This window comes from Leptinotarsa decemlineata, unplaced genomic scaffold, assembly GCF_025532065.1.
Source record: "Leptinotarsa decemlineata unplaced genomic scaffold, Ldec_3_MD MMD2_tig00026354_RagTag_RagTag, whole genome shotgun sequence".
In the NCBI taxonomy this organism is placed as follows: domain Eukaryota; kingdom Metazoa; phylum Arthropoda; class Insecta; order Coleoptera; family Chrysomelidae; genus Leptinotarsa; species Leptinotarsa decemlineata.
In genome coordinates, this window is record NW_027412702.1 from 14,822,438 (window position 1) to 14,849,913 (window position 27,476).

Consider the following 27,476-nt stretch of genomic DNA (forward strand, 5'->3'; position numbering starts at 1 on the left):
TTAATTTTTTGAGTGAAATACTTTTTTCAAGACGTTGATGTGATATTTTTCTTGTGAAATCCCAAACAATCCTACCAAACAGTTGTTGGACTACAGTAGGGATGAACTACGATATCCAACAGGCCTTCTTACAGATCACTGTCATTTGAATCATCACATGCAGAGACTTGGACTATCGGAAGACAGTGTGTGTCGCCTCTGTCTGGAAAATGATGAAATAGCAGAGCATATACTTCGTGCCTGCCCCGCTGGGGACCGAGTCAGGTTATTAGACTTCGGCGGATCCCTACTCTCACCATCTGACCTGAAAGACCACTCACCATACAAACTAATCGGCTTCGTCAAGAAGCTGGGTTTATTTGGTCGAATGTGAATAGGTGTGCGCCACAATTAACCCTTGCGGGTTGCGGTGTAGGGTCGAATAGACCCACTCAGTTTGGACCTAACCTAACCTAACCCAAACAATCCTTGAACGTATGATGCGGAATATGAGATTATATAAACTTATTTCACTAATAGAAATTAAACTGGAGAAAATTATATAGAAATAATAAAAGAAATATTGAATGAACAAAAGATGGCCAGTTGAATGACCTGGCTCTCCTGCATTGAATTTACTAGATATGAGTATGAGTTTAATATTCCATAAAAGAAATTGTTTATGGAAGATAACAAACGATCTATAGAACATCAAGCAATATCTGAGAACAAAAAGAAGTTTCTCAGACAAATTGTGTATTTGTTTTCTCAACGTATACAGGGTATTTATTGAACATGCGGCAAACATTTAAGGAATTATTCCTTGGACATTTTCAAGGATATTTAGTCCTTTGATATAATTTTTGATACGGCGCTTTGCTTTGAAGATACGAAACGATACGACAATAACAATTCATTACCAAAAATTAAATGTAATGTTTCTTAACCTACAAGAACTGTTGAAAATGACTACCCCCTGCTCAAATGCAAGAATCCAATCTTCTCCTAATCAGGATCGTTTCTGATTGTGATACATTCAGCAATAATTCAAGTTTTCAAATCTTCCACATCTTCCACTATATTCGGAATGTTGTTGATAGGTTTTTCGCAGCGTATCTTCGAAACAAAGCTACCTATCAAAAATCATCAAGGAACAAAATATCCTTAGAATAGTCCAAAGAATAGTCCCTTAATTTCTTTCCGTCTCTTCAAAAACATGACAAAATGTAAAGAGTCTACCAAAGGAAACTTGTACGACTCTCATCCCCGATGCTTCGCCCGACGCTTCCCGTTCAAATTATTTATATTACGCTTTAGGAAAAAAGGGCCTACTCAGTTTTTGTAGTTTCGCGTCAGATGAAAAATCGAAATGTTCTCCTTGACTAACTTGACATTATATGCCGTTTTAAATAAAAAAAATCTATCCTATATACGAGGGAGTTTCAAAAGTTTGTGTTCGAGGCATCCTTGGATCACTTGAATAGTGAAACACTTATTGCGGTAGAATCAATCGTCTTGTGTTAGTGGCGCAACGGTTTTAACTGAGGTCTTTCAAGTTTCGGAAGTGACTTTTACTTCTCAAATTGAAGATATTAGTATTTTCTATAATATTACCAAATATTATGGATTATCTGTCTAGTAATTATTTCTGAAATATAACGTCATAATTACTGCCTCGACCAGTATCATATGGAATCAATCCTAAAATAATGAAAAACAAGTTCAGAATTTTCAAAAGTCCGATCCTGTTTGCTACCCAACCTTTGTTGATATTCTTGGAACAATAATGCATCTCCTGTTTGCCTAAAAATGAACCATCCGATGATTCATTAACAGTCATATCCTAAAATCTCAATCACGAACATGATGAATCTCAGTGTTACAATAGCGGTAGTCCTCTTCTTTCTGAAACTCACAAATAGTGAGAGTTCCTCAAAAAATAATGTTTCTAAACAAAAAGGAATCGTCAGTGAATGTGGTGGTGTGTTTACCGAAAAACAGTTTTTTCTACAGTCCCCGAAATATCCTCAAAACTACACTCCAAATCTCGATTGTGACTATTTTTTGAAAGGTCCGGAATGCCCTGCGCATTACAAAATTGATTTCCTCCATTTTCATTTAGAAAACTCGGTGGGTTGTATCAAGGACAGATTAGAAATTGAAGATCAAGATGCTCTTTGCGGCAGAAAAAATACATCCAAAACATATTTTGCGAAAAACGGATCGTTGCACTTGAAACTGAAATCCGATAATGATTCATCCGAAAAAGGTTTCAAAATGTTTATTACACGTTCGGATTGTGAAGAGAAATCAATTCAAAGTGAACATACAACTACAAGAAAAAGCATTGATACAGTAAGTACAAAAATGAGTTAAACAACCTTTGAAATTTCATTCAGTATTCAATTAATTTTTTTTCATAAAATTTCATATATATTTCGTTTGTATGAAGGTGATCCATTGGAAGTAATATACAACTATAGGAAGAACAGACATAATGGGTATAAAATTTTGTGAGTCAACTATTTAGATTTTTTTCAATGGACAAACAATAGATTTAGATTTTTCACAATCTATTATATATATTCCGATTCATGTTCGTTTCGTATTCATAAAAACAGGTGTGCTTCAGGACCAAATAATATAACATATCATAAATCTATGTGATTTGGAGGCAAAATGCAGATGTAACAATCGACAAACAGCCCCATTTTCAAATCATGAAAAATGAGAATTAAAACTACCTTGAAAAAAGGTCAATATTGTATTCGTTTCAAAATGTCCTTGTAGGTATAAAAACAGTGGTATAAAAACATAGGGTTTTTTAATTCTCATTTTATTATCCCACGCTCCATATTAGCTTCACCTGTATGTATGTATGTTTGTTTGTTTGTAACTCTTAAGCTCTGGATTTGTATTCGACAGAATTATCGACATTATTTCTTGATTTATTCGCGGGCAGATGGCGCTGTTCGTAACCTCCTTTATACAGGGCTTTTCATGATGAGCGTTAATTAGCCGTTTCTGACAAACTATTTAACGGATCAACCTGAAAATTTCACAGTATGCATAAATCAATATGACCTACACGCCTAAAATATTTTAGACGAAGCGGCGTTGTCGCTTCTACTATAAAGTAGCGGCTCCTTTGATTTTTCAAATGGAACACCCGTATATATCATATTATGATTCATAATCACTTTGTGAACAAATTCATATACTATTTTTCTATACCTATCTATTACCGTTTAGAAGATATAAATTAATTTCGATATTTTTTTGTTACCAAACATGAACTTTTATAAATGCTGATAATCTTGAACTCTCTTGCACTGAAACGATCAAATTTGGAATGGAGTGGAGTGATACTATGAAGATCTTCACTCCGAGTCATATTTTCATTTGTCTCATACAGGGTCTTCAAAAAATGCAGATACTTTGATCTCATGAAAAAATGAGTGGAACTCAATTTTTCCAAATGGAACACCCTGTATATTTCAACATTTTTGAACTTTACATCCAATTTTAGATTAACTTTGTTAGATAATACTATTTCAATTTTGAACCGTTTTCGAGATAAACTGTTTTTTTTTTTTATACTCAGTAATATTTTTTTTTGATCCAGTTTTTTAACTGTCTCAGATCAGTCAATTCGAAATTGGTATGACCTTAGAGGAAGTTACAATTTGTATACATTAAGGGATTGGTCTCTAACGTACAACAGTACACATTAATATTTTTTAATAGTGTGCTTTGGAAAAATAAATAAACCAATTATTTTACGTCAGACTTTCGTTGGTGGTTATGACTGATTGTGATAGCTACCAATTATAATAGAATAATGTCAAGATTAGGTTACAGCAATGAAGATTTCTTAAATTTATTAATAATTTATGGTGAGTGCAATAGAATTGCAAGTAGAACATGCCGAGTATTTCATAAAAGATATCCTCAACTTCCGAAGCCGAATGATAAATCGACTACTAAAAAACTGTAGGTTGAATGGAACCTTCCGTCCAAAAATCATTCGTAAGAAGACTAAAGTGGATGATGATGACAATGGTATAACAGTTTTGGGATACTTTCATGCATTTCCATATGCTTCTCTGCACGAGGCTGAAAGGGAGATAGGTATACCCTACGTGACAATTTGTCAAATTCTTAATAAGCATAAATGGCATCCCTATTAGTTCTACTGTGTCCAACATTTGAAAGAGACTGATTTACCTCGTAGAGTGGAATTCTTTGAATGGTTACTTGTCAAGACTCAAGAGGATGAACATTTCCTTGACAATATCATATGGACAGATGAGGCCAAGTTCACAAAAAATGGAGTTTTCAATAGACACAACAGTCATTATTGGGCGCCAGAAAATCCCCATGTTGTCCGCCAAAGGGGTTTTCAAGAAAGATGGCAATTCAATGTATTTTGTGCCATAAAGAATGAGTCAATTTTTTATATCGAGTTTTATGATGATAATTTGAATGCATCAAAATATGAAGATTTACTGAGGAATGGAACTCAAATGATTTTAAATAATAGATCAGGAAGAGAACGTGTATGGTACCAAATAGATGGTGGTCCACCCCATAATTCTCATTCAGTCAGCGAAGCTTTAACCGAAATCTTCGAAGACAGATGGATTGGTAATAATGGACCTTTTCGTTGGCCTCCTAGAACACCAGATGGCAATCCATTAGATTATTTCGTGTGGGATTTCATTAAAAATATGGTTAACTCTACTCCAATAATAACAATGGAAGATATGAAATCGAGAGTTACAACTGCTTTCAATAGTTTGACTCCAGACTTGATCAGAAGCGCTACACATGACAATCTTTTGAAGAGATTACATGGAGAGGTGGAGATGTGTTTGAACATATTCTGAAATACACTGACGATTAAATTAACTCATTAATTTATGGGTTTATTATTTTCAGTTCGTGTTTCAGCGTTAATAAAACTATTGTTTGAAGAGAAGTGTCATTCGATGGTTGAGGAGTATTTTAATAATTATCTTTTCATTGTATTATCTGTGACTAATTGAGAAACATCAAACGAAATCTGTTTTACAAAAATGAGCGATGAACAAGGAAACCATGTCAATTTCAGTTTGAAACAGTTTATCTCGAAAACGGTTCAAAATAGAAATAGTATTATCTGAACAAAAATAATCTAAAATTGGATGTAGAGCTCAAAAATGTTGAAATATACAGGGTGTTCCATTTGAAAAAATTGAGTTCCACTAATTTTTTTATGAGATCTGCATTTTTTTGAAGACCCTGTATGAGGCAAATGAAAATATGACTCGAAGTGAAGATCCTCATAGTATCACTCCACTCCATTCCAAATTTGATCGTTTCAGTGCAAGAGAGTTCAAGATTATCGGCATTTATAAAAGTTCATGTTTGGTAAAAAAAAATACCGAAATTAATTTATATCTTCTAAACGGTAATAGATAGGTATAGGGAAATAGTATATGAATTTGTTAACAAAGTGATAATGAATCATGATATTATATACGGGGTGTTCCATTTGAAAAATCAAAGAATCCGCTACTTTATAGTAGAAGCGACAACGCCGCTTCGTCTAAAATATTTTAGGCGTGTAGGTCACATTGACTTATGCATACTGTGGAATTTTCAGGTTGATCCGTTGAATAGTTTGCCAGAAACGGCTAACTAACGCTCATCATGAAAAGCCCTGTATATCGACATTATTGCTTGATCTATTCGCAGTCAGATGGCGCTGTACGTAATCTCCATGATATATCGACATTATTGCTTGATCTATTCACGAGCAGATGGCGCTATACGTAACTACCTTGATATAATTCGAACTCACTTTACAAGCATTTCTTCATTTGAAAAAATCATTTTTTTTATTAACACGCGCGCCTGCTGCCTTATTTGTAACCCTCCTCTGCGCGCCTGCTGCCTTGGGCTTGGTAGCTCTCCGATTCCGGAGAGGGAGCCTGGGAGAGGGAATCAATGGTCATTTTTCTAAACAATATACGGCTGATTGATCTCAAAATTTGGATGAAATAAATATAGTTTGAGAAGATTAAAAAACGCACTTTTATAGCATACGCAACTAAAAAATGAAAAGTAAATATAGTTTAAAAAACTAAAAAACACGCTTCAGAAGAACATCGAACTAAAAAGTTGAAAATATTGTTTTAAATAAGCTTAAAACAATAAACAACCAAAAATACTAGTATTATTGTGAAAAAAGCCATTTTTTTATATATCATCTACCCGTCGCTTTTTTCACAATAATACTAGTATTTTTCGTTCGTTATTTTTAACATTATTTTTTTTAAATATTTTTAACTTTTTAGTTTGATGTTCTTTCAAAGCGTGGTTTTTAGTTTTTCAAAATATATTTATTAATGATGATTTTCTACCAAGTAACGGCTACAAACATAAATTTATTGAACACAATATTAGATTTTTTATGGAGTATCTGATTTGGACTTGCCTGAACGATAGTATGAGAGGAATTTTTCAAACGAAAAATTCAAATGTCATATGTTTTCATTAATTGAATATATTAATAATAATCATATTCGGTGTTTTATCTTTTCCACTGTTTTAATTCGGCTGAATCATTCGGTTTTGGTGCCGAATAGAATCGGTTCCAGTACTTCTATGTTCTTGGCTACACAACACGGTATAGACAAAACTTCTTATGTGAGATTTATTTTATATTAAAAGTCAAAGAAAGTCTATGAAGAATGTATTGAATAAAGCTGATAAAATGAAGCAATTGAAATTAAAATCAATAGTTATTTTTAAACCTCAAATCAAAACAATATTTATTTTTAAACTTTGATTGAATCTATATTCATTTTTGAACAAAAAACCAACTCCTATCAAACCTCAATCAAATCCACATTTTCTCTTGAAACATATATCAACATTTATTTTAAACCTCAAATCGATATATAAACCGAATAATTCGGCCGAATATCCAGTTCGGTGAAGGTTTAACCAAATAGTATTTGGTATTCGGTTATTCAGCGCATTATTCGGCGCATTTATATCTGTATCTGTAGAGCAGGGAGGGTGAGTGTAGGCCCACAGCACTTAGGTCACATGTAACCCATTGTACATCCTCCCGAGCAGTTGTCCTCCTAGGTCATCGTCCATTCTGTCCTTTCCAGGAAGGTGGACAGGTCACTAGGAGACATCTCCTTTATATCGGCAGGTGTGTGTAGACCAAGACTCGCCGAAAACACACTCTCTTTGGCAACCTTGAGGTGTCTCACGGCGGCCTCCGCGAAAGATTTGGAAGGTGCAGTGACATTACTGTCGTTGCGCGGCTTTTTCAACCTTCTTGGGGTTCTCCCCGTGAAGGTGCACAAGTGAGGGCGCTTTCCTGCAGGTGCAGCCGGTTCCTTGCCTTTATTCAAGGCGGAGCTCTTGACGCCCACCGCAGAAAGTGCCCTAGCTGTTGGAGGTAAAGTGGGGGAGGAGGAGGGTGCACTTATAGTTGCTGCCACATCTGCCTCTTTAGCTCTCTTTCCACTTTTGGCTTCAGAGCCGCAAATGCGCTTATGCCTTGGCTTTTGTATTACATCACGAGGTGATCTGCTATGTCCAGCCTCATTCCGAGCGGTAGAATGAGATGGACATTTCTATTCATCCCCAGCACTTCTGTCTAGCCTCAGGATTGGTTTTCGTTGTTGTTGTTTCTGTTTTTGTGCTTGTTTCATTTATGTGTGTTCCCACTAATAGCAGAGGAAGAGTTGGTCTCTTCTGGCAAAGCCCTACATTACCAGAGGTAAGCTAATTACAATGAGATTTCGCCAGGTTCTACAAGAGGATCGTTCCTAACCGCGTATCACACTGCGGCCATTCAGCTGTCGGCACGAATCCTCTCACCTTAGCCTGGAGAGACTGGTTCACGGTGGTATGTTTCTCAAAGGCTTTTAGAGAGTTTTAGTTCCTCTCACCCTACTTATTTCTGCCACTGACCAAGAGTCCGGCGAACCCGTCCGTAATGGCATATTGCCATTCTCCTATTCGCCACCTGGGAACGCGCCCGATAGGTACACCAATCCACAGAGCGCATCTTCAATAATATATTTATTGTTCTTCGAAATACAATCAAAATTAAATTTTACGAAATAAAATGAAAAAACACTTTTTATTCGACGTGCAAATGGCTTTTGGTTCAGATTGCGACTTTGCATTCCCATCTGGTTTCTAACAATGCCAAATATAAAAATTTTGATATGAAGTAATAAATGCTGAGAAAATATTACTATATATCTTGAAGCAAGTATAATTTTCATCACCCATTTCAGAACGAAACTCAACTAGTTCCAGAATCAACTACATTTCCATTTGTACTTCACAAAATGCCAAATTTGATGCCTCAACAACCTGAGTGTTGTTCAAACATCTACAACTCAAAAAGGTTTCTCCTAACAAGTCCTGACTTTCCATATAGTCTCAACAGGAAGACCAAATGCAGCATTCAAATCCGAAAGGCAAACGACAATATTTGCAGAGTGAGGATGAACTTTCTCTTTTTTTGGCTAGGAACAACATTGTATAATAACTGTCCGTACGGGTCTCTGGAAATCGATGGAAAATATATCTGCGGGTGCAACAAAGAACTGAAATTAACAACTACTTTCGGTGGCAGCAACCTAAAAACGCTAGTATTCACAAGCGAAGGCATTGAACTCAACTTTCCTTCAGGATTCGTTCTGGAAATCACTCAGGACGAGTGTCCCAAAAAATACTACCCCCAAGCACCTAACAAAGAAAGAAACATTTCACAATTAGTCAGATTCGATAATAACCAGTCAATTGTAGTGCCAAGACCAAGAGAAGCAACAATACAGCAATTACAGCTCATCAATGAAATAACCGATATAGTGGAAGATGATGGCAAGAACTACTATCGAAATTATCCGCGAATCATTAAGAGCATTTATTTCTTTGCGGCTCCAGACTACTACCCCTTCCCTACGGCACCACAGGACATAGAAAGAACAACCTTCATCGATACAGGAAGCATTAAAAGTATCGTTACAAATCTCAATCAGTTCCAGTGCAACAAGTGGAACCAGATGCAGTTCGATCTTCTGAATGAAAGGTATGGAGGAAATCTGCAAACTTGCAAGAGGGAAAAAGAACGTGAAAACAAACGCAAGGAAGAGGAAAATAGAAAGGGTCATAACTGCGTTGAACTAGATTATCTTGCTGGATATTTCAAAAGCCCTGGATATCCATATTACTACCCGGCAGGACTGAATGTATGTTACAGGTGAGAAAAATTGTATTTAAAATATTACTGGAGTTTTTTCCCAACACCAAACCGTTATTTAAACACCTCGACACATGTTTCAATCACCAAGTGATCATCTTCAAGAGGAAGATCAAACTAAACATAAAAAGTTATCCTTATTTATACCAAAGATACCTCTTCTAGGTCTTTGCGTCTTAGTGTATTAAATTAATTTCATAATATTGCCTTATCTGCTAGTCTCAAATTAATTTTACAATATGTTCTCATGTAATAGTCAGGTAAATCTAATAATTAAAATATTATTTCAACAAGGTATATAGTATACTATTAGATATTGGTCAACCATCGTTATTCATAATATTATTATGTTTACTTATTTCTACCCCTCATTGTCATCTAGATGCCTGTTAACTTTAACTAATCTTGATGAACTAAAGTCTATGGAATGGTTTTGTTGCAAAATATGATGTGTAATTGCTGATTTTTCATGTCTTTCATATTTTAAGTGAGCTAAGTGTTCCTTATATCTTATTTTAATAGATCTTTTTGTCTGTTCATAATATTTAGTATCGTAGTCCTTACAATAAATTTCGTAAATTCCGGACTTTTCCGAACTCACGGCTTTGACTTTTGGATTTCCTAAAAGGCTGTATGACTAGTTTTAAAAACCACCTTCATACCTAGTTCTTTGAAAATATTTCCAAAGTTCTTCGTTTATGGGTGGTATGGAACTGAGATATATTCATTTTGGTTTTCGTCGTTTTTAAAAATCGTATTTATCTCAGTCGTATAAAATTGATTTCATTAAAAAAAAATGACTTTGTAGGTTCAGGAAACAACCAGGATATTGTTCGATAAGAGTCTTCATGGTCGACTTCAGAATTGAAAATAGTCTAGGCTGCAGAAAAGATTACCTGCTTCTGGAAAATAATAACAGATACTGCGGAAAAAATTTATTCGGAAAATTCAGTGAGTAGAACAAAATAATTTAAATAACAAGATGTCTACAAGATGTCTACTTTTGGTCTGGTTCACAGAAAATTATGGTTATTATGTCAATCGATACGTGGTTTCACCCACAGTAATATAAAATTTGAGCCAAGTTGAGCAAAACGAAAAGTTTGGAAGTTATGTAAAAATTTAGTAAAACAGAAAAAAGGAGTTCGTTTTTCGCAAATATCTCAAAAACTATTGAAGATAATCAGAATTTGAAAAATTATCCCCAAATGATAGAAAATCTACTAGAAAATTCTGACGTCTCGAAATCGTGACAGGAATATTCAAACGTATTAAAAAAACACTAAACAATTTCACAAAAACGCAACACGTGTTTCACCATACAATGGCTTCTTCGGATGTATCTTTACTAAATATAGTCTACATATTCAATGCTTCTTATACCTAATTTTACAATTTGAAATACCGACATTTCAAGTACCTGAGTTTTACCTAAGTTTGTAATGAATTAAATTACTTAAGCTTATATAGCAGTTTCCACATTTGAAAATATATTTAGTAACGGGGAGTTATTCAATTCTAATCGACCATTCAGTAAATTACCGGAATTCTTGAATCTATTGCTTTCTAAACATTCCAGGATATCGAGTTACAAACTCTTCTCTTCTAAATGTAACACGTAGTATTCATGATTAAACTCATGTCCTTCTGCTAAAAGATGATTTGCAAATCTGGGATTGATGTTTCTTTTCACAAAACTACTTCTATGCTCTTTAATTCTTTGGGAAAATGTTCTCCCTGTTTGGCCAATATACAGTTTTCGGCGAAAGCCACAAGTCAGCCTATGTACTCCTAAGTATATTTCTGATCTATCCGACACCAAAGTTTTGTTTTTATTGTTTTCATTAAATTTACTTAGACTGTTATTCGTTCTGTAAGCTACGTTTACGCACTCTTCCTTCAAAAAACGGGCAATATTATTGGTTGGTTCACCCAAATATGACAATGTCCTATAAATGACGTTATCGCACCTTGAATTTGGGTAGACCTGGTCCATGGCTTGCTTTTGTAGTTTTTTGGAAAGAATGGAGTCTATGCTATCTACCTTATTACCGTTGTTGACCGCGATTTGTTTGATTAAACTCAGCTCTCTCTGAAAATTACTCTCAGGCAGTGGAACAACTTTATGCTGGTAAGGGAACGTGGAGGAAATATGTATGAATATTTAAATTTAAAAAAAAACTGATGTCCGACTCGCGTATGCGACACCCTCACAGTGTTAAGCAATTTTCCTCTCATTTATACTTCTGTTGGACAACTTTTTTTTCCAAATCAAAGGTGTACATTGAAACCTCACTGATTTATAAAATGAAATCTTTTTCTGACTTATTCTTTGAAAGCTAGATGAAATTGAAAAAATTTTATTTTTCATATTTTTACGAAAAATCACAATTATTGAATGAAAATTAAAAAAAAATTGTTTCGTTCCTAATGGAATGAGCTATCTCCTAATATCTCCTAAAATAATACCCTTTCAAGCTACAAAACATCTTTTGACACAGGGCCACGAGTTCAATTATGATAACGACGTTTGAATTTAGATGACAAAGAATAAAATCAAATTTTAATGCTTGGTTATCAATAAGTTCAAGGATTCGGAACTATTTCTCCATAACGGAACAGATTTGAATGAATCCTCTTCATTAAATCTGTTTTGTAACGATGAAATGGGTAATAAGGGTATTTCTTATTAAGGTGAATCGAGGTTCAAAGTAGTTTTTGTATTTATTATCATTGTATATACATTTTGTATACTTAGTTTGTTCTTCAAATAGAGAAAAATGATCAAGTAGTGAATTTGTCAAGTAGTAATGGTTATTTGAATACATAAAAGTACGATGTAGAAATAGTAGGCACTGAACATGCCTGAACAAGTGAAACTAACAGGTGTCGCGCGTTCGTAAACTAATATGTGAAAACTTCACAATGAATTGTTATTTTAATGAGCCATATTTTCACCGCTCAAATAAAATTTAAAATTTTGATAGTACAGTTTCGACAGGCGAAACTGTACTAAACCAAATTGTTTATAGCTTTCAAACTATTTGTCTACGAAACTTGGCTCAACTCGTAAATTACCGAAGCTGAAATTACAAATCCACTAACACCTCAATTATGATTTTTGAGACATGACCTTCGTGAACTAAACATTTCCTAGCGAATTTCACAGCTTACGTAACATTTCAGTGACGTTCGATTTGATCAATAAGGACCACGAAGACGTTAGATTTGTGACGGACTCATTCCGTTGTGGTAGAGGATTCTCTGGCGTATACCAGCAGATTGCTTGTCAACAACCGGAGCATCCAATTAATCCGGTTAAACCGACCACCACCGTCATCCCCGTTATACCGACCCATTCAACGAAACCGCCAATTTGCGACAGATTCGTGGGAGAGAAGGAGTTTGTTCTTGAAGTGATCGGGGATGAAGAGATTTGTCATTTTCAGATCAGGAAATCCTCAGAGGTAATTGAAAATGATACACTTTCCATTTAAAAGATCATGTAGAAGTGAATCAATATTTCTGGGGTTAATTTTCATCCTTCACGGCAGGAAAAATTCGAATGTATAATGGGGAACATCTTATTCACCATGATGACTGTCAAAAATTCTGATCTAAAATAAACTGCCACATTATCAGTAACTTTCACCTTCAGAATGCATAAATATGTTGAGACGCGAAATCATCTTTTTTTTTAAGCGGTGACTCGTTACTTGGTGAAAATTAATAACATTAAAAATCTTCAGAATATACAGGGTGTAACTAAATAAGTGTAAAACATTCAAGGAGGTGATTCCTCATCGAAAAAAAGATAGGAGCTTTCATTGGAGCATCCCTTGTTAAAATACAGCCCCTTAAAGGGGGTACATAAAATTTGTATAACAATTTTTTTCACAAGCACTAAAAGATCTGACGTTTTGTACTACCAAAAAGACACTCAGCCAGAAATTTATTTGGTTTACTACATGGTTGTAAGGGGTGGAAAACGCAACCCCTAAAATTTATTTCCAATGTTACTTTTTGTCTTATTATTTGTTTACCATTTGAAAATTTATTCACGATAGCCTCTTTCATCCTAAACAAAAAATGTCTTTTGAATTTTTTGCCCAAAATAAACCAGTTTGCAGCAAAAAAATATTTTAGGAACAACTACAGAGATACATCGTCATAAATGCGAAAATACGAAACTAATCTATCTAGTAGGTCGCTATTAGCGATAGTGACAATTAAATTGGTACGACGCTAACAGTTTGTGAATTTTTGAAATTGAATTAATTCTAATTGTGTGTTGTTGCTCTGTTCTTGATTTGTCACTTTAATAATTCACTTGTTATTAAAATGGCATACACAAATGAGGAAATGGCTGATATGTATTACGTTTACGGTCTGTCGCAGGGGAATGGGTTAGAAGCTTCTAGAAGATATGCTGAAATGCATCCTCAACGGCAGTATCCTTCACATAGAATAATTGTTCGACTACATCAACGATTACGAGAATATGGTTTATTCGACAAAAGAACGCAGGATTGTGGTCGCCATCGAGAAGTACTAACACCACAGCTTGAGGAAGCAGTACTTACTTTGATTGAAGAACAACCTACTACCAGTACTAGAGAGATGGCTTTCCAGCTAAATGTTGATCATATGACGGTATTTCGAAATTTAAAGGAACAACTCTTATACCCTTACCATCTGCAACGAGTACAGGCACTGTTACCGCGAGACTTTCCGAACCGTCTTGAAATTTGCAATTGGATGCTGGAAATTACTAAAAGAAATTGTGACTTTCTGAAGACGATAAAATTCACAGACGAATGTAGTTTTTCTCGGGACAAGATTATTAATTTTCATAATTACCACATATGGACTGATGAAAACCCTCACGCTATTGTCGAAACTAACCATCAAGAACAGTTTTCTCTTAACACGTGTGACTTGGAGTTATTGGGGATGATTCAATTGGGCCTCATTTTCTACCTCCTCGATAAAATGTGAGGCATGCGTTGGTGCATCCAGTACTGCTGGAGGAAGTTCATTTGGACGTCAGAAGGGATATGTTTTTTATGCATGATGGGGCTTCCGCCCATATTAGTCAAGTAGCACGTCAGCATTTAACTGAAACATATGCAAATCAGTGGACAGGTCGAGGAGGACCACAGAACTGGCCCGCGCGATCCCCGCTAAATTAGTTTTGTTTATTACCCTTTAATCGTTTAATGCAGGTACTAACTACAAAATAACAATAAATCCAGTTCGCATTTATGACGATGTATCTCTGTAGTTGTTCGTAAAATAATTTTTTGCTGCGAACTGGTTTATTTTGGGCAAAAAACTCTAGAGACATTTTTTGTTTAGAATGAAACAGGCTATCGGAAATAAATTTTAAAATGGTAAACAAATAATAAGACAAAAAGTTAGAGTGGAAATAAATTTTAGGGGTTTTCCACCCCTCACAACCATCGTGTGAACCAAATAAATTACTGGCTAAGTGTCTTTTTGGTAGTACAAAACGTCAGGTTAATTTCAATATTGTAACTTTTTCAGTGCTTGTGAAAAAAATTGTTATACACATTTTTTGTACCATCTTCAAGGGGCTGTATCTTAACAAGAGATGCTCCAATGAAGTTTCTTTAAATGAAAAATCCTATATTTTTTCAGTTACAATATTGTAACTTTTTCAGTGCTTGTGGAAAAAATTGTTTTACACATTTTTTGTACCATCTTCAAGGGGCTGTATCTTAACAAGAGATGCTCCAATGAAGTTTCTTTAAATGAAAAATCCTATATTTTTTCAGTTACAATATTGTAACTTTTTCAGTGCTTGTGGAAAAAATTGTTTTACACATTTTTTGTACCATCTTTAAGGGGCTGTATCTTAACAGGGGATGCTCCAATGAAGTTTCTTTAAATGAAAAATCCTATATTTTTTCGATGAGGAATCACCTCCTTGAATGTTTTACACTTATTCAGTTACACCCTGTATAATTTCATTTCCAATATGCGTTTCACTACGATAGTGGTTTCCTCAGTTGGACTGATACTCTACCCCAGGGGTCGGTAAGTAGTTTTAGGTGGGGTCCGGATACTGTGGAAAGTTTTAACGAGGTCCAGAAAAAAATGTACATTCAAAAATCTAGTGTCATGTACCGATCTCAACAATTTTTAAGTTTTTCATCAATTCTATGACCATATTGACCGTTTTTCAACGAGAGCGAGAGTGTTGTACGACACTAGACTTTTCTAGTCTCCGAAATCGAAGAGGTGCTGTGTGATATCTGAAACGAATTTTGACAGCTTGATATGCAGAATTGAAACTTTCAGTGTAAAATGAATCAACCAAAAAAACTCACCTATTGTCCTGAACCTATTCTCCTGATGGTGCTAACTTGAGCATCTAAACGCACGTTGAAAACAGGATTTTTGTTCTGTAAACAAATGATTTCTTCATAGCTTATTTCGTATAACATAACGTTCCAACATCTCATCTTTAGGGATATGTAACATTGTATACATTTTTGAACATTCGAGAGAGAAACAAAGGGTCAAACAATCCCCAGTCATCAACAAAAAATAAACAAAAAAGGTAACCTTTAATCAAATATTTTTTGATGAATTCAAGAAATTTACCAACAGGAAGAGCATCGATATTTCACAAGTTCTCTTTTTGACCTCCTTTTTCCCAGTTTTCAGTTAAATACAACTTTATTTCATTGTTTGTAAGAGTTTAGAGTATATAATCATCAGTAATTTCTGTTTCAGGATGTTTGCAAAATCAACTTGTACTTCGAAAAATTCGATCTTGTCTGCTCTATCCAGTCTTTGAGTGCAGATGGCATGATGTTTTGTGGACATCTATCGGGACGTAAAGGTAGCTACTTGTAATATGTGAATAGGATACCGGTAAGATTTCTATACACTCGTGATTCTAGATCTCTTTTTTTGTTTTCCTGTAAGTCAACTGTAGTAGTAATAACTTTGCCGCAAGATGGTGTCAACAGTCAATAAATAAATTTTAGTTTATTCATATTAATTTCATCGTTAATTTTGCCAATACTATATTTTTTCTTAGAAGCTATTTGGATAGTTTATACCTACTGGATGTAATTGGTTCTTTCGACATTTTTATAGTCGTATCACTAAATTACATGTATTTATAAAAGCATAAAATAAAAAAATGGGCGATTAATACAGATATAAGGAAAGTTTTGTAAAAACGAGTCTTATTATTGATTTTTTATCAGAGGAAACATAGGTAGTGATGATTCACTTAAGTTTTTGGAAAACTTGTCTGCGAAACATCAATATCGAAATTCTTTCCCTTGAAGATGGTCAAGATATAATGTATTTTGAGTTACTCGGGCAAAATATTTAAGTGCTTATAGGTATTTGTAAATAGTATTAACAATATCGATAATATCTTTTCCTAAAAAGTAGTGAATAATATTATCAGTATACTACAATAAAAAAACACTGAAAAAACTAAACATTAAAGAGAAAAACAATGCTTCTTACCAGAAGAACTACAGGACGTTGAGGCACTCAATCGGCATTTTGTTGACTCATGTGAAAACTCTCGCCAGCCAAGTACTAGTTTACTAGATGAATATACTGCTGAAAAATTACCACATTTTTTACATTCGTGGAGGTGAATGAAGAATATGTTTTTCAAACTTTGAAAGGTATTTGGGTATGATAACCTTAATATTACTCTAATAATACTATGCTGCCCTTTTTGCCATATATAACGTATACAGTGTGTCAATTTGAAAACTTCCCACCCTCAATATCTCCCTTCCAGTACATAATATGAAAAAATGGTCAGACAGGTCAACTTTATTTGCAAGGGGGACACTCTGAATGAATATTTTCAACCCTCGGGGTTCAACCCCCTAGGAGGGGTAAACCATTCTTACAATTTATACACTTTCTAAGGTATCGCTGATCAGCTCAACAAATGAAACTGAAATGATAGTACTACCAAATGGCTTGAATGCGATGAACACCTTTTTTGCTCAAAAAACGATACTTTTTATAGCAGAAGTAACAAAAAAGGGATAAGAGTTTTAAATCCGATAATAAACCCAAATGAAAGTCACCGAAATCAGATAACTAATTAATGTAAATTTTTTGAGGCTTGTCTAATTTTACCCCTGATGGAAAGTTGAAAAGCTGACCCGTCATCACAAGTTTTACTTATAAGAGAGTCAATAAATTGTATTTCTTTGCATACTAACTTGATAACCAGGCATTTTAGTATAGGCCAATTCTAATTACTTCTATTAGTTTAGAACTACATTTCGGATACTGCTGATCGGAAAATAATAAATGAGGGCACCGTCGGCAAGCGAATTGAATGCCCTTCAAAATGATGTGCCACTTGACCCCCCTTTCCATTTGAAATTCTGAGGGTAACATCCACCCCTCCTAGGGGGTTGAACCCCGAGGGTTGAAAATATTCATTCAGAGTGTCCCTCTTGCAAATAAAGTTGACCTGTCTGACCATTTTTTCATATTATGTACTGGAAGGGAGATATTGAGGGTGGGAAGTTTTCAAATTGACACACTGTATAATTAACTCTTGTATACAAAACTCCTATTTTCCCCAGTTATGGAAGGAAGCTCTCCTCAATCCTCTGACAAAAATAAGTTCACCATCAGAGTTTTCACACTTACGTTCAGTTTCGATTCTACCTGTTCTTTCGAAAGTGCTCGAAAAAGTCATTGAGTCTCAAATAGTACCGTTTATCAACTCGATAAATTATTTACCAGCGAAACAATCAGGTTTTCGGCCGGGTTACAGCTGTAGCTCTGTATTGACTGATGTGTCAGATGATGTTCTGAGGGGAATGGACGAAAGTAAGGCAACGATCCTGGTACTCCTGGACTACACAACATGCGTTCGATATGTTGAAACATATAATTCTATTGGCAATTCTAAATCACATCGGCTTTTCTGTGCGAGCTTGCGATTTGATAAAATCATTCCTAACGAACAGATTACAGCGAGTAGTGTAAAAAAATGAGACATCGACGGCGATTACTGTCACCACTGGTGTACCTCAAGGGAGTATTTCGGGTCCATTATTTTATGCGATTTATACTGCACGGTTTGTAAAGTCATTACCTGTTTGCAAGTATCATCTATAAGCAGACAACACGCAGCTATACTTTTCCTTTAACCCATGAGATACTGCAGCAGCAGAATATTCCCTCAACTATGATCTGCAAAAACTTTTTGAAATATCAAATGAACATTCATTGAAATTCAATCCAAAAAAATTAATGGCTATACTTTTTTGTAATGATAGAATCAGAGAAGAATTGCAGGCATCTTTGAACATTAGTATAGCTAATGAGATTATTTCTTTCAGAACATCCGCTAGAAATCTGGGTTTGATAATTGATAAATAAACTCAAATTCACGAAGCACGTCACGACAAAGTTGAGAATTGGCTATGCTAATTAGAAAATGATTTATCCCCAGAGAAAATTTCTGAATCAAAGCACAAAGAACTATGTGATTCAATTGTTCTCTCACACATGAACTTCTGTGATAGCATATATGGGGCGTGTTTAGATAATAGAGATTCCGGACGCATTCAGAAAATACAAAATTCCTGTTTAATGTTGATATTTGGTATAAGGCGAAGACAGAGAGTGTCGCATAAACTGAAGGAAATAAATTGGATGAGTATTTATCATCGAAGACTACTTCATACAACCTGTTTCTTCTATAAAATTTTAAAATGCGAAAAACCTCCTTATTCACACAAAAAATCATCTTTAGAAGCCATGTTCATAATGTGAATATTCGTAGAAGAGGAATTATAACTATACCCTCCCATAAGAAAGAGATTTTCAAACGTTCCTTCACATACTGCACGGCAAATTTTGAATAAATTCCGGATCACTGACTTCACAAAATCGATGGCGTCATTCAAAAGAATAATTAAAGAGAAGCTATCTCAACATTAATATATTTAGTACTCACCTGAGAGTTTTTATAATATTCAAAATATAATAATCTCAATCTTAGTCTCAGTATATGCATTTTCCCTCTGGGCCTCAACAGCACCTGGTCTCGTATCAGAAAGCTGACAATAGGCCAATTAATCTGTATATTACAAAATATATGTATTATTATACTGGTCATGTTATTGTGAATTCGGATTAATAAACGTCTTATTATTATTATTTAATATAAAATCTAAAAGTATAAAATCTCTAAACGTGTACATAATTTAAAACACATAAAACGTAAAAATTTAAATGTGTAAACGTATAAAAACATGAATGTTACAATATAAAATACAAACTCGTTTTAAATTAAAAGTATTCAAAATGCTAGGTAGGGATGAAAAATATATATGGAAATTGAGACATTAATTCAGTAGAATTTATTTATAGTAATCTTATATTTTCATTTTTGAGCCATTTGATCACTAAAATTTTTAATAACTTAAACACATATTCCGTTTTTATATGCTCTGCAGCAAGATTGAATAATTTAGGTCCAATGTATGTAATTGATATTTGTCCAATAGCTTTGTTCATTTTCGGTATATCTAGGTTACTCGCTTTGAGTCGGGTTTCATATCCATGTTGATGATTTTTGAATTTATTTCTGTTGTGAAATATAAATGATAATAATAATAATTGTTTAAAATCCAGATATAATAATAATAATAATAATAATAAATGTTTTTATTGCTACACAAAAAGCAGTTACAAAGAACAAGGTTGATTGATGTTATGTAGCAAATGGCATCGTTCGCTCTTCTATCTTCTGAGAAAGATAGAATAGCGCTCTTCCACGCAACCACGTCAAGGGACCAGTGACAAAAACTGGTCCCCCCAGAAGAAAAAAAGAATATACCTTCTCATAAACATAGTACAACTGAAAAAGAATATACATATAAATATAAATAAAAATAATAATAATAATTATGTCACAAACTCATCAGATTTCAAAGAAATCTAGCTGGGTAAACATTCATAATTAGGCATGAACATTTTGTCAGGTTCATCACAATTCGCATCTACCTTTCAATTTACCACTCTTGAAAAACAACAGGGTACCGTCACATGGACATCGATATTAACAATAGCTAACGTTATTTTAAAAAAGCTTGAAATCCAAATGAATTCAAGTCGAGTGAGTCGCTACACTAGTATATAAACATCTTAGATATCGATATATCTTCAAATAATGCTGAAATCTAGAATTACAAACAGATCTGTCGTTGTTTGAAGAACTTCAAACAGCAGGTTTGTACATAAGAACTGTGAGATAAGCGACATCTTCGGATTATTAATGAATATATGCCAAGGAAAAATTTTTTTCTTAAATATTTAAAAATAATCTTTTTTTTAAATAAAAAGTGCATACTACACACTTGAATGCGAGAAAATAACTCATGCCAAAAAAGCATGTAGTTTGTAATAAAAATACACATTTCGCCATCTATTAGAGAGACAATGAAGATTAAACAAGATCATTTGTTTAGAGTGTAGAAATCTTACAGGAGACTTTCAATTCATTTTTAGTTTTTCAAACAGAGAATGCTGCTGTCACTAAAAACAATGAAATATTTCAGCAGGAATAAATTCAGTAGGATTATAGAATATCTTTCAAAAATTTGTGGCATTATCATTTTCATTAAATATTTTTGTTGTGGTCAGTTTTATTATTCACTTCGAACCAGAGGTTTCGGGTTCAAAATTTCTTCGCTATTTTTGCTGACCTAGTGTAGGTATAGTTCATGACACGCCTCAATATTTCATTGTAAACAAGACATCTAGATTGCGTACACACCAAAAAATAATTAGATAGCTTACACTTTTGACGGATTGCAAACTACATTTTTCTCATACTTTCTACATCCTTGGCAATGTCAATGTTTTTAAATTTCCTTATCGAAAACTGACCTAGCCTACCACAGCCTATGAAATTGGAAAGAAAAGTTTCTCTCAAAACTAAGTTTCTCATCAAAAAATAATCTTACCTTTAACCTAACCAGGCCTACCTTGTTGAAAAGTTTGGTATAAAAAAATAACCTACCAATCCTAACCAAACCCATGAATTTTGTAATAGGTACGCTACAAAATGCCTAAATACCAACTGTCAAGTGTCACCGATTGTGGAATAATACACGATCTGAGCTTGAATGTTGTTTAATCGGTGACCTTCGAGACAGTTGGCACTTAGGCATTTTGAAGCGTACTTATTACATCTTCTCTTTTTTTCTTTTTTCTTTTTTTTATCCTGTTCATATATTCAATAACACATGGCACAGTCGGTGGGATGTGGAATGATACACGATCTGAGCTTAACTGCTATTTAATCGGTGACCCTCGAGACAGATGACAGTTGGCACTTAGGCATTTTGTAGCGTACTTATCACATCTTCCTTTTTTTAATGTTTTTATTTTTTTTTTTTAATTTTCTCTTTACGAATTTCTCAAGTTATTCTGAGCTGCGCAGAGTTGTAGCTCATATTCTGCGCTTTGCAAATAATTGTAACCAAAAAATTCCAACTGTCAACTGTCTCGTGGGTCACCGATTAAACAGCAGTCAAACTCAGATCGTGTATCATTCCACATCCTACCGATTACGCCATACATGTGTTATTGAATATATGGACAGGATAGCAAGGATGCTTGATTTTGTAGCGTACTTATTACAAATTTAAAGAAGACTGCAGTGGGCTCATTTACAAAATATAGGCAATATCTACACTGTACCTGTACCTAAACATGTACACAATCTAGATGATAAAAGATATAGTCCTTGGACCTTTATTTCCAATAATTTTTAATTTTTTTACAGTTCTTATCAACCATCAGTGATGAATATCTTGTGAAAATTGGAAACATTAATACCAAAACAAGTTCATATACCCATTTACCAGCATTTTCTTTTCAGTATCCATCAACGTAGAAGGTGACGAGATCAAACAAGTGATATACCGAAATAGTTTGAAAGATAATCAAAATAATTTCAGGCTGAGAATAATTGGTCAACAAATAACTGATGATTGTTTGTGTAAGTTGTTATAAATATTGGAATTCATCGATTTCATTCATTTTTCTTCAGATCCAGAACCAGAAGTTGAGCCTCAACGACTAACAAAATTGAATTCAATTGGTTTAAGAAATAATAGTGACAGAAATATAAAAAAAGATAAAGACAGCAATGGGTACTTTATAGCGATGCATAACAAACATCTGAAAGGTAAGTTTTACAGTATTTTTAAGTTGACAATCATAGAAAAGTTGCCAAAAATCTATATGTTGTAAAAAATAGACGTTACAAAAAGTGAGGAATATGAGATTCACAGTGTTGCACTGATATTTCCATTGCCGTGATAGGTAGAATTTGGAACGTCTGTTCCAGTCGTCTCCTGATGTGGCTAACCAAGTTAGCATCATCATGAGATGACTAAAACCCAACTCATAATGTGGCTAACTTGGTTGGCAAAACTCGCGTCGAGAGACGGCATGTTTGTTCTGGTGGGGAAAAAGTTTTTTATTATCACGGTATTTATTTATTTTTATTTTTAGCAAGAATTTTTTTCTCTCGATCCGTAATTGGAACATGATAATTTTCCATTGCTGAACAAAATGACTTCTTTTTTTCAGAAATCTGTGGAATTGTTACCAAATCGGATTTCCTACCGGAAAACTTTTGCGATATCTTGAAACGCTTTCACAATGCCACGCAGTGCACGATTCTAGATAATAATTACTCATGTGAGTTGATGAGCATTTAATAATAACAAGTATGAATGATGATATAGTAATGATATAAAAAAGAATATTGTACTTCTACCTTGAGAGATAAAATCATAAAAGGAAATACTTCAACACTGAATATGAATATACAAAATTGATAGAAATGATGACATGGATGAATGTAAAATCATTATCAAAATTAACGTTCAGAATATGAGGCTTTATCATTGAAATATTGAGCATTGTTTCATTCATATATAAATCAACTGAAATTTCGACACTGCATAGTGAAAATACTCTTATTGAAGAGATGTCTGAATTTTGAAATGTAACAATCAGTTTGCGTGAAAAAACGTGAAAAACTGTTTAAAATTTTATTATATTTGTTTTTTCAGATTTACCAAATCAGAAGAACAAGCTAGACCTGATGAATGAAAGAAATATTATGGAAATCGAATATGAAGAAGTTGACTGTGACAATACCGAATACAAGGAATGATTAACTAATATTAATATTATTTTGTGTCTTCCAGTTGAAGCAAAACATGTTTTTGATGAATGTTCATTTTTGTTCAAAAGCGCCTAATTCCAATCAATCACTTTGAACTTGTAGATATAGGAGTATTGAAATTATTGTGAATGTTCTTTTTCAATTGAAGATGAAAATTTTTCCTAAAAATTAAGTCTTCGATGATAATTGCAAATACTTGATAGTTTCAATTGGCATCATTACTTGTTAACGTAAATGATATACAGCTTGTCAAATCTAGGAAGAGACTTGAAGATTCTCTCCTCTCTCTCTCTCCTTCTCTCTCTCGCTCTCTCGCTCTCATAGTCTTCTAACAAACGCAGATCTAGTGGGCGGGATCATAACGGAATTCAGAAAGCTCTTCCCATGTTTGGCAAACTGTATTTATATTCAGTTTTTTAAGTCCAGGCGTTTTATTATGAATGCATCCCTGGCAACATATTCAATGTAATCATTGCCCAAGTATTCGAATCTTCTGATGATTTTCGTTACTGAAGTTGAAAAAAATACTTTCGTCTGAAGTTCTGATACACCAGGATATCCTGCAAAATATGACTGAACTTTTTCCTTAACCCTTCATTTTATAAAACAAAGTATCTTCGAAACGAGCACTTGAGTTAAATTACCAAGGGATTGTAAATAATTCTTGAAAAACATCATCTTTTCAAGTTGAACTCCTTTATATACAGTGCGGTCCTGAAATAACGGATAAATTAATTTTCTACGTAATTATATTTGAAAATACACTTTTTCATTGAAAAAGTGTATTTTCAAATATCAAAATTGACCTGTTTCAGGACTTTTCATTTGCATTCATAAACACGTAGAAAATTCATGTATCCATTACTTTAGGACCGCACTGTGTATAAACATACATCTAGATGGAGCTAAAGAAGTTTTACTTTAGTCGTGTGGTCTAAAGCACACTCGCTTTTTTCAAATTACGTTTTTGTGGACGTAATTTTTCCACAGTTATCGTTGTTTGATAGCATATCTGGAATATCTTTCAGTTCTTTTCGCTAATACGCCTTATTTTCATCATTTATGCAATTTGTATCACACAAATTATAGATTTGATGTATTCTTTAGAGTTGTGATAAATTAAAAATTGAAATATCAGATGACTCGACAATGATCCTTGTGGTATGACTTGATCTGTACCATAATGTATCATAAATACGATCCATCTTCGTTCCAGTTTGCAATAAATTTCAATCTTTAACAATTTGCCAGAGACGAATTATAAATGTTAAGTAAAGTCTTATATAAGATTAAAGTTGAGTGGAATTTAAGTGCCGATATTTTTTAAGTCCCTGATAGTAATTTTTTCAATTTGTACCTATACAAATCAATGTTACAATTCTAAAAAGTGAAAGAAGGACAAACGTTAAAGAAATCAGGGTTACCGGTTTTTAAATTTCTTCAAAATGGGATCGAGTATTACTAACCCTGAAAATTTTGCAATTTTATAATATGTATCTACTATCTATTAATTCAAATTTGGAAACTTTAAAAAAGCCACTAAACTGAAAAGCGTAATCTAACCAAATAAAAATATCTTGTACTCCTACTTCTGACAAACAATTGCAATACCCGTATCCAAGTCTAACCAACTGTCATGGAATATAGAAATTACATTAATTGTTGATAATGATAGTTATTACTGAAAGTCGAGAATTTCTTTGAAGTTGAGCCTAAAGGCAAATAACAATATCCAGTTTGTGTCATTCTCAGATACTTAAATGAAGTATTTCCTTGAAACTCTTCATTGATAGGATCACCAAATACATCTACATTATTTCTCAATTAGCTTCCTCCGGATTGTAAACCATATCAATTAGTAACATTATATTGTTTGTACAATGTGTGCCTAGAGGGAGGACAATTTTTTTTCTACCTGCTTTTAGCCGATCAGCAAATTTTCAACAAAAATTTCACTTATTCCTACTTGTATTCCAAAAGTTAGAAAAGATAATGCATTCCAAAATAAACCAAATAATGTGCTATTTAGAGATGGAATGATAAGTATAAATTATCAGTTATTCTGGATTCGATTATATTTCTCACGAAATGAGAGAAAAAAAGCAAATGTCCAAGAAAATAAGTTCTCAATATTCGTTTATAATAATAATTATGTATTAGAAAGTTGATATCTCTGGTGAATTTCAGAAAGTTTAATAACAATTTCAAGCTGAAATCAAGGGCAGAATAGATGAGGATGAAATTCTTAATAGATGTTACTTTAAGATTCAAAAAGATCATTGAAGAAGTATACAAGTTACGAAAAATCTATGTTATTATCTTTTTTATACATTTCTAAAGAAATATTTCAGTACAGTCAGTGACCTTTTTCTCGGATAACTTTAATTTTGATTGAGGTTCTACCTTCAGGTACTTCAAAGTGACCCTGTACTGTAGGTGGATCCACCTTTTCTCGGGAATAAATCATTTTTCTTTGAAAATAATTCGAGAATGGATAGATTGTAATGAAAAGAATTATGATATCAACCACACAAAAAAATTGTGGGTTTATAGTGTCTGTGGACACTATACAAAGTAGTTGCTAGTTGAATGGTTGTTCTTTAAAGTTTCAATGAGAAGTAACCAAATGCCATTAGGCCTAATCGGTACCATGAATGCATTGCTAGCCCCCAACTGTCCCAGAGAAACAAAGGTAAGTGATAATGATGAGTTCGAAAGAGAACTCAGTCTTCGAATATCAAAGATAAACTAGGCTCCCCAAGGCCGACGAATCTCGACGGCGGTCGACTGCCTTAGCTTTACAACTGACCGCCTTGGGAAGCCTCGTTTACCTTTCTTTGATATTCGAGAATTGAGTTCCCTGTCGATAGCATAGATGGCGTAACTGAAGATGGTATCATCCTCAATAGCTCAAGTTTGTCTTTTGAAGACAGTTAAATCCAGAAATACATTTTTGCAGCGCAGTTCTATCCCCACACCTTTTCTTGGTGTACCCAGCAGACGTACCTAAGCGTACAGGACGGCACAGGACGGGAACATGACGGGACGTCGCCTTTGAGCAGAGACAGCACGGCATAGGCCTTGTCCGTCCTGTTCGCGTCCTGGCATGTGCCTGTTTTTTACCTGCCTTGGTGTGCGCCCCTTCATAAGAAACTATAGAAAGAGAAAATAAACGTCACGTCATGTTCGCGTCCTGTGCCATTCTGTCGCAGTGTGCGTAGACTTTTACGTGAACGACACAGCTCTACTGGCGAGATCCACCAACCTCGCATCAGTAACAGGACATCTGCAACAACAAGCGGATAGGCTAGATGAGTGAGTCAACCTCTGGAAGATTAGTATCAATCCTGACAAGAGTCAAGCGATAATATTCTTCTGGAGGAAGATACATCCGAAAGAACACAGGAGATTCCGTGGACAGATGAAGCAAGATACCTGGGAGGCACCCTCGATAGGAAATTAACATTCAGCTCCAATATCCAATAGAGGTTAGGGCTGGCGCAAGCCACTCGCCACAACCTTCATCCCATCATCGGACGGAGGAGTGACATGGATCTTCAAGAGGAACTGCTTGTAAACAAGACCTTCCTACTCTCCATCATCCTGTAAGCCTCCACTGCCTAGGGTCAGTGCGCAGAAAGAGTCCGCTTCCAGATACATACTCAACCGATTCATTTACCAGGACCTGGATTTCAGTATCCAGTCCATGATAAACCACGCCGAAAACATCTTTAAGCGTATAGGGAAACACCCCAACCCAGCTCTGCCTGGTCTTCACGGCGCCCTGAACAGGGACGACCCTAGATTCCGCGATAGGTACAAGCACATGAGGCCGACAAAGCAGAACCAGAGATCATCTCCAAGGGTTGCCTTCCAGAGGCTACGGTAAGTATACAGATTTTTCACAATTTTCACAGACACATACACATACATTCCGGTTCTAAAAACACACACATTAGTCCGCGA

The 27,476-nt window shown here is 34.4% G+C and overlaps 1 protein-coding gene across 1 annotated transcript; it reads left to right on the forward strand.

Moving 5' to 3' along the window:
- Positions 1 to 1,803: 1,803 nt before the first annotated feature.
- On the forward strand, positions 1,804 to 23,558 carry LOC111511860 (uncharacterized). Its single transcript, XM_074184149.1, has 9 exons — positions 1,804 to 2,334; positions 8,292 to 9,262; positions 10,071 to 10,213; positions 12,449 to 12,729; positions 16,025 to 16,133; positions 22,191 to 22,310; positions 22,362 to 22,499; positions 22,907 to 23,017; positions 23,395 to 23,558. The coding sequence occupies exons 1-9, from the start codon at positions 1,843 to 1,845 to the stop codon at positions 23,496 to 23,498; spliced, it is 2,469 nt and encodes an 822-aa protein (XP_074040250.1). The 5' UTR covers positions 1,804 to 1,842; the 3' UTR covers positions 23,499 to 23,558.
- Positions 23,559 to 27,476: the final 3,918 nt, after the last annotated feature.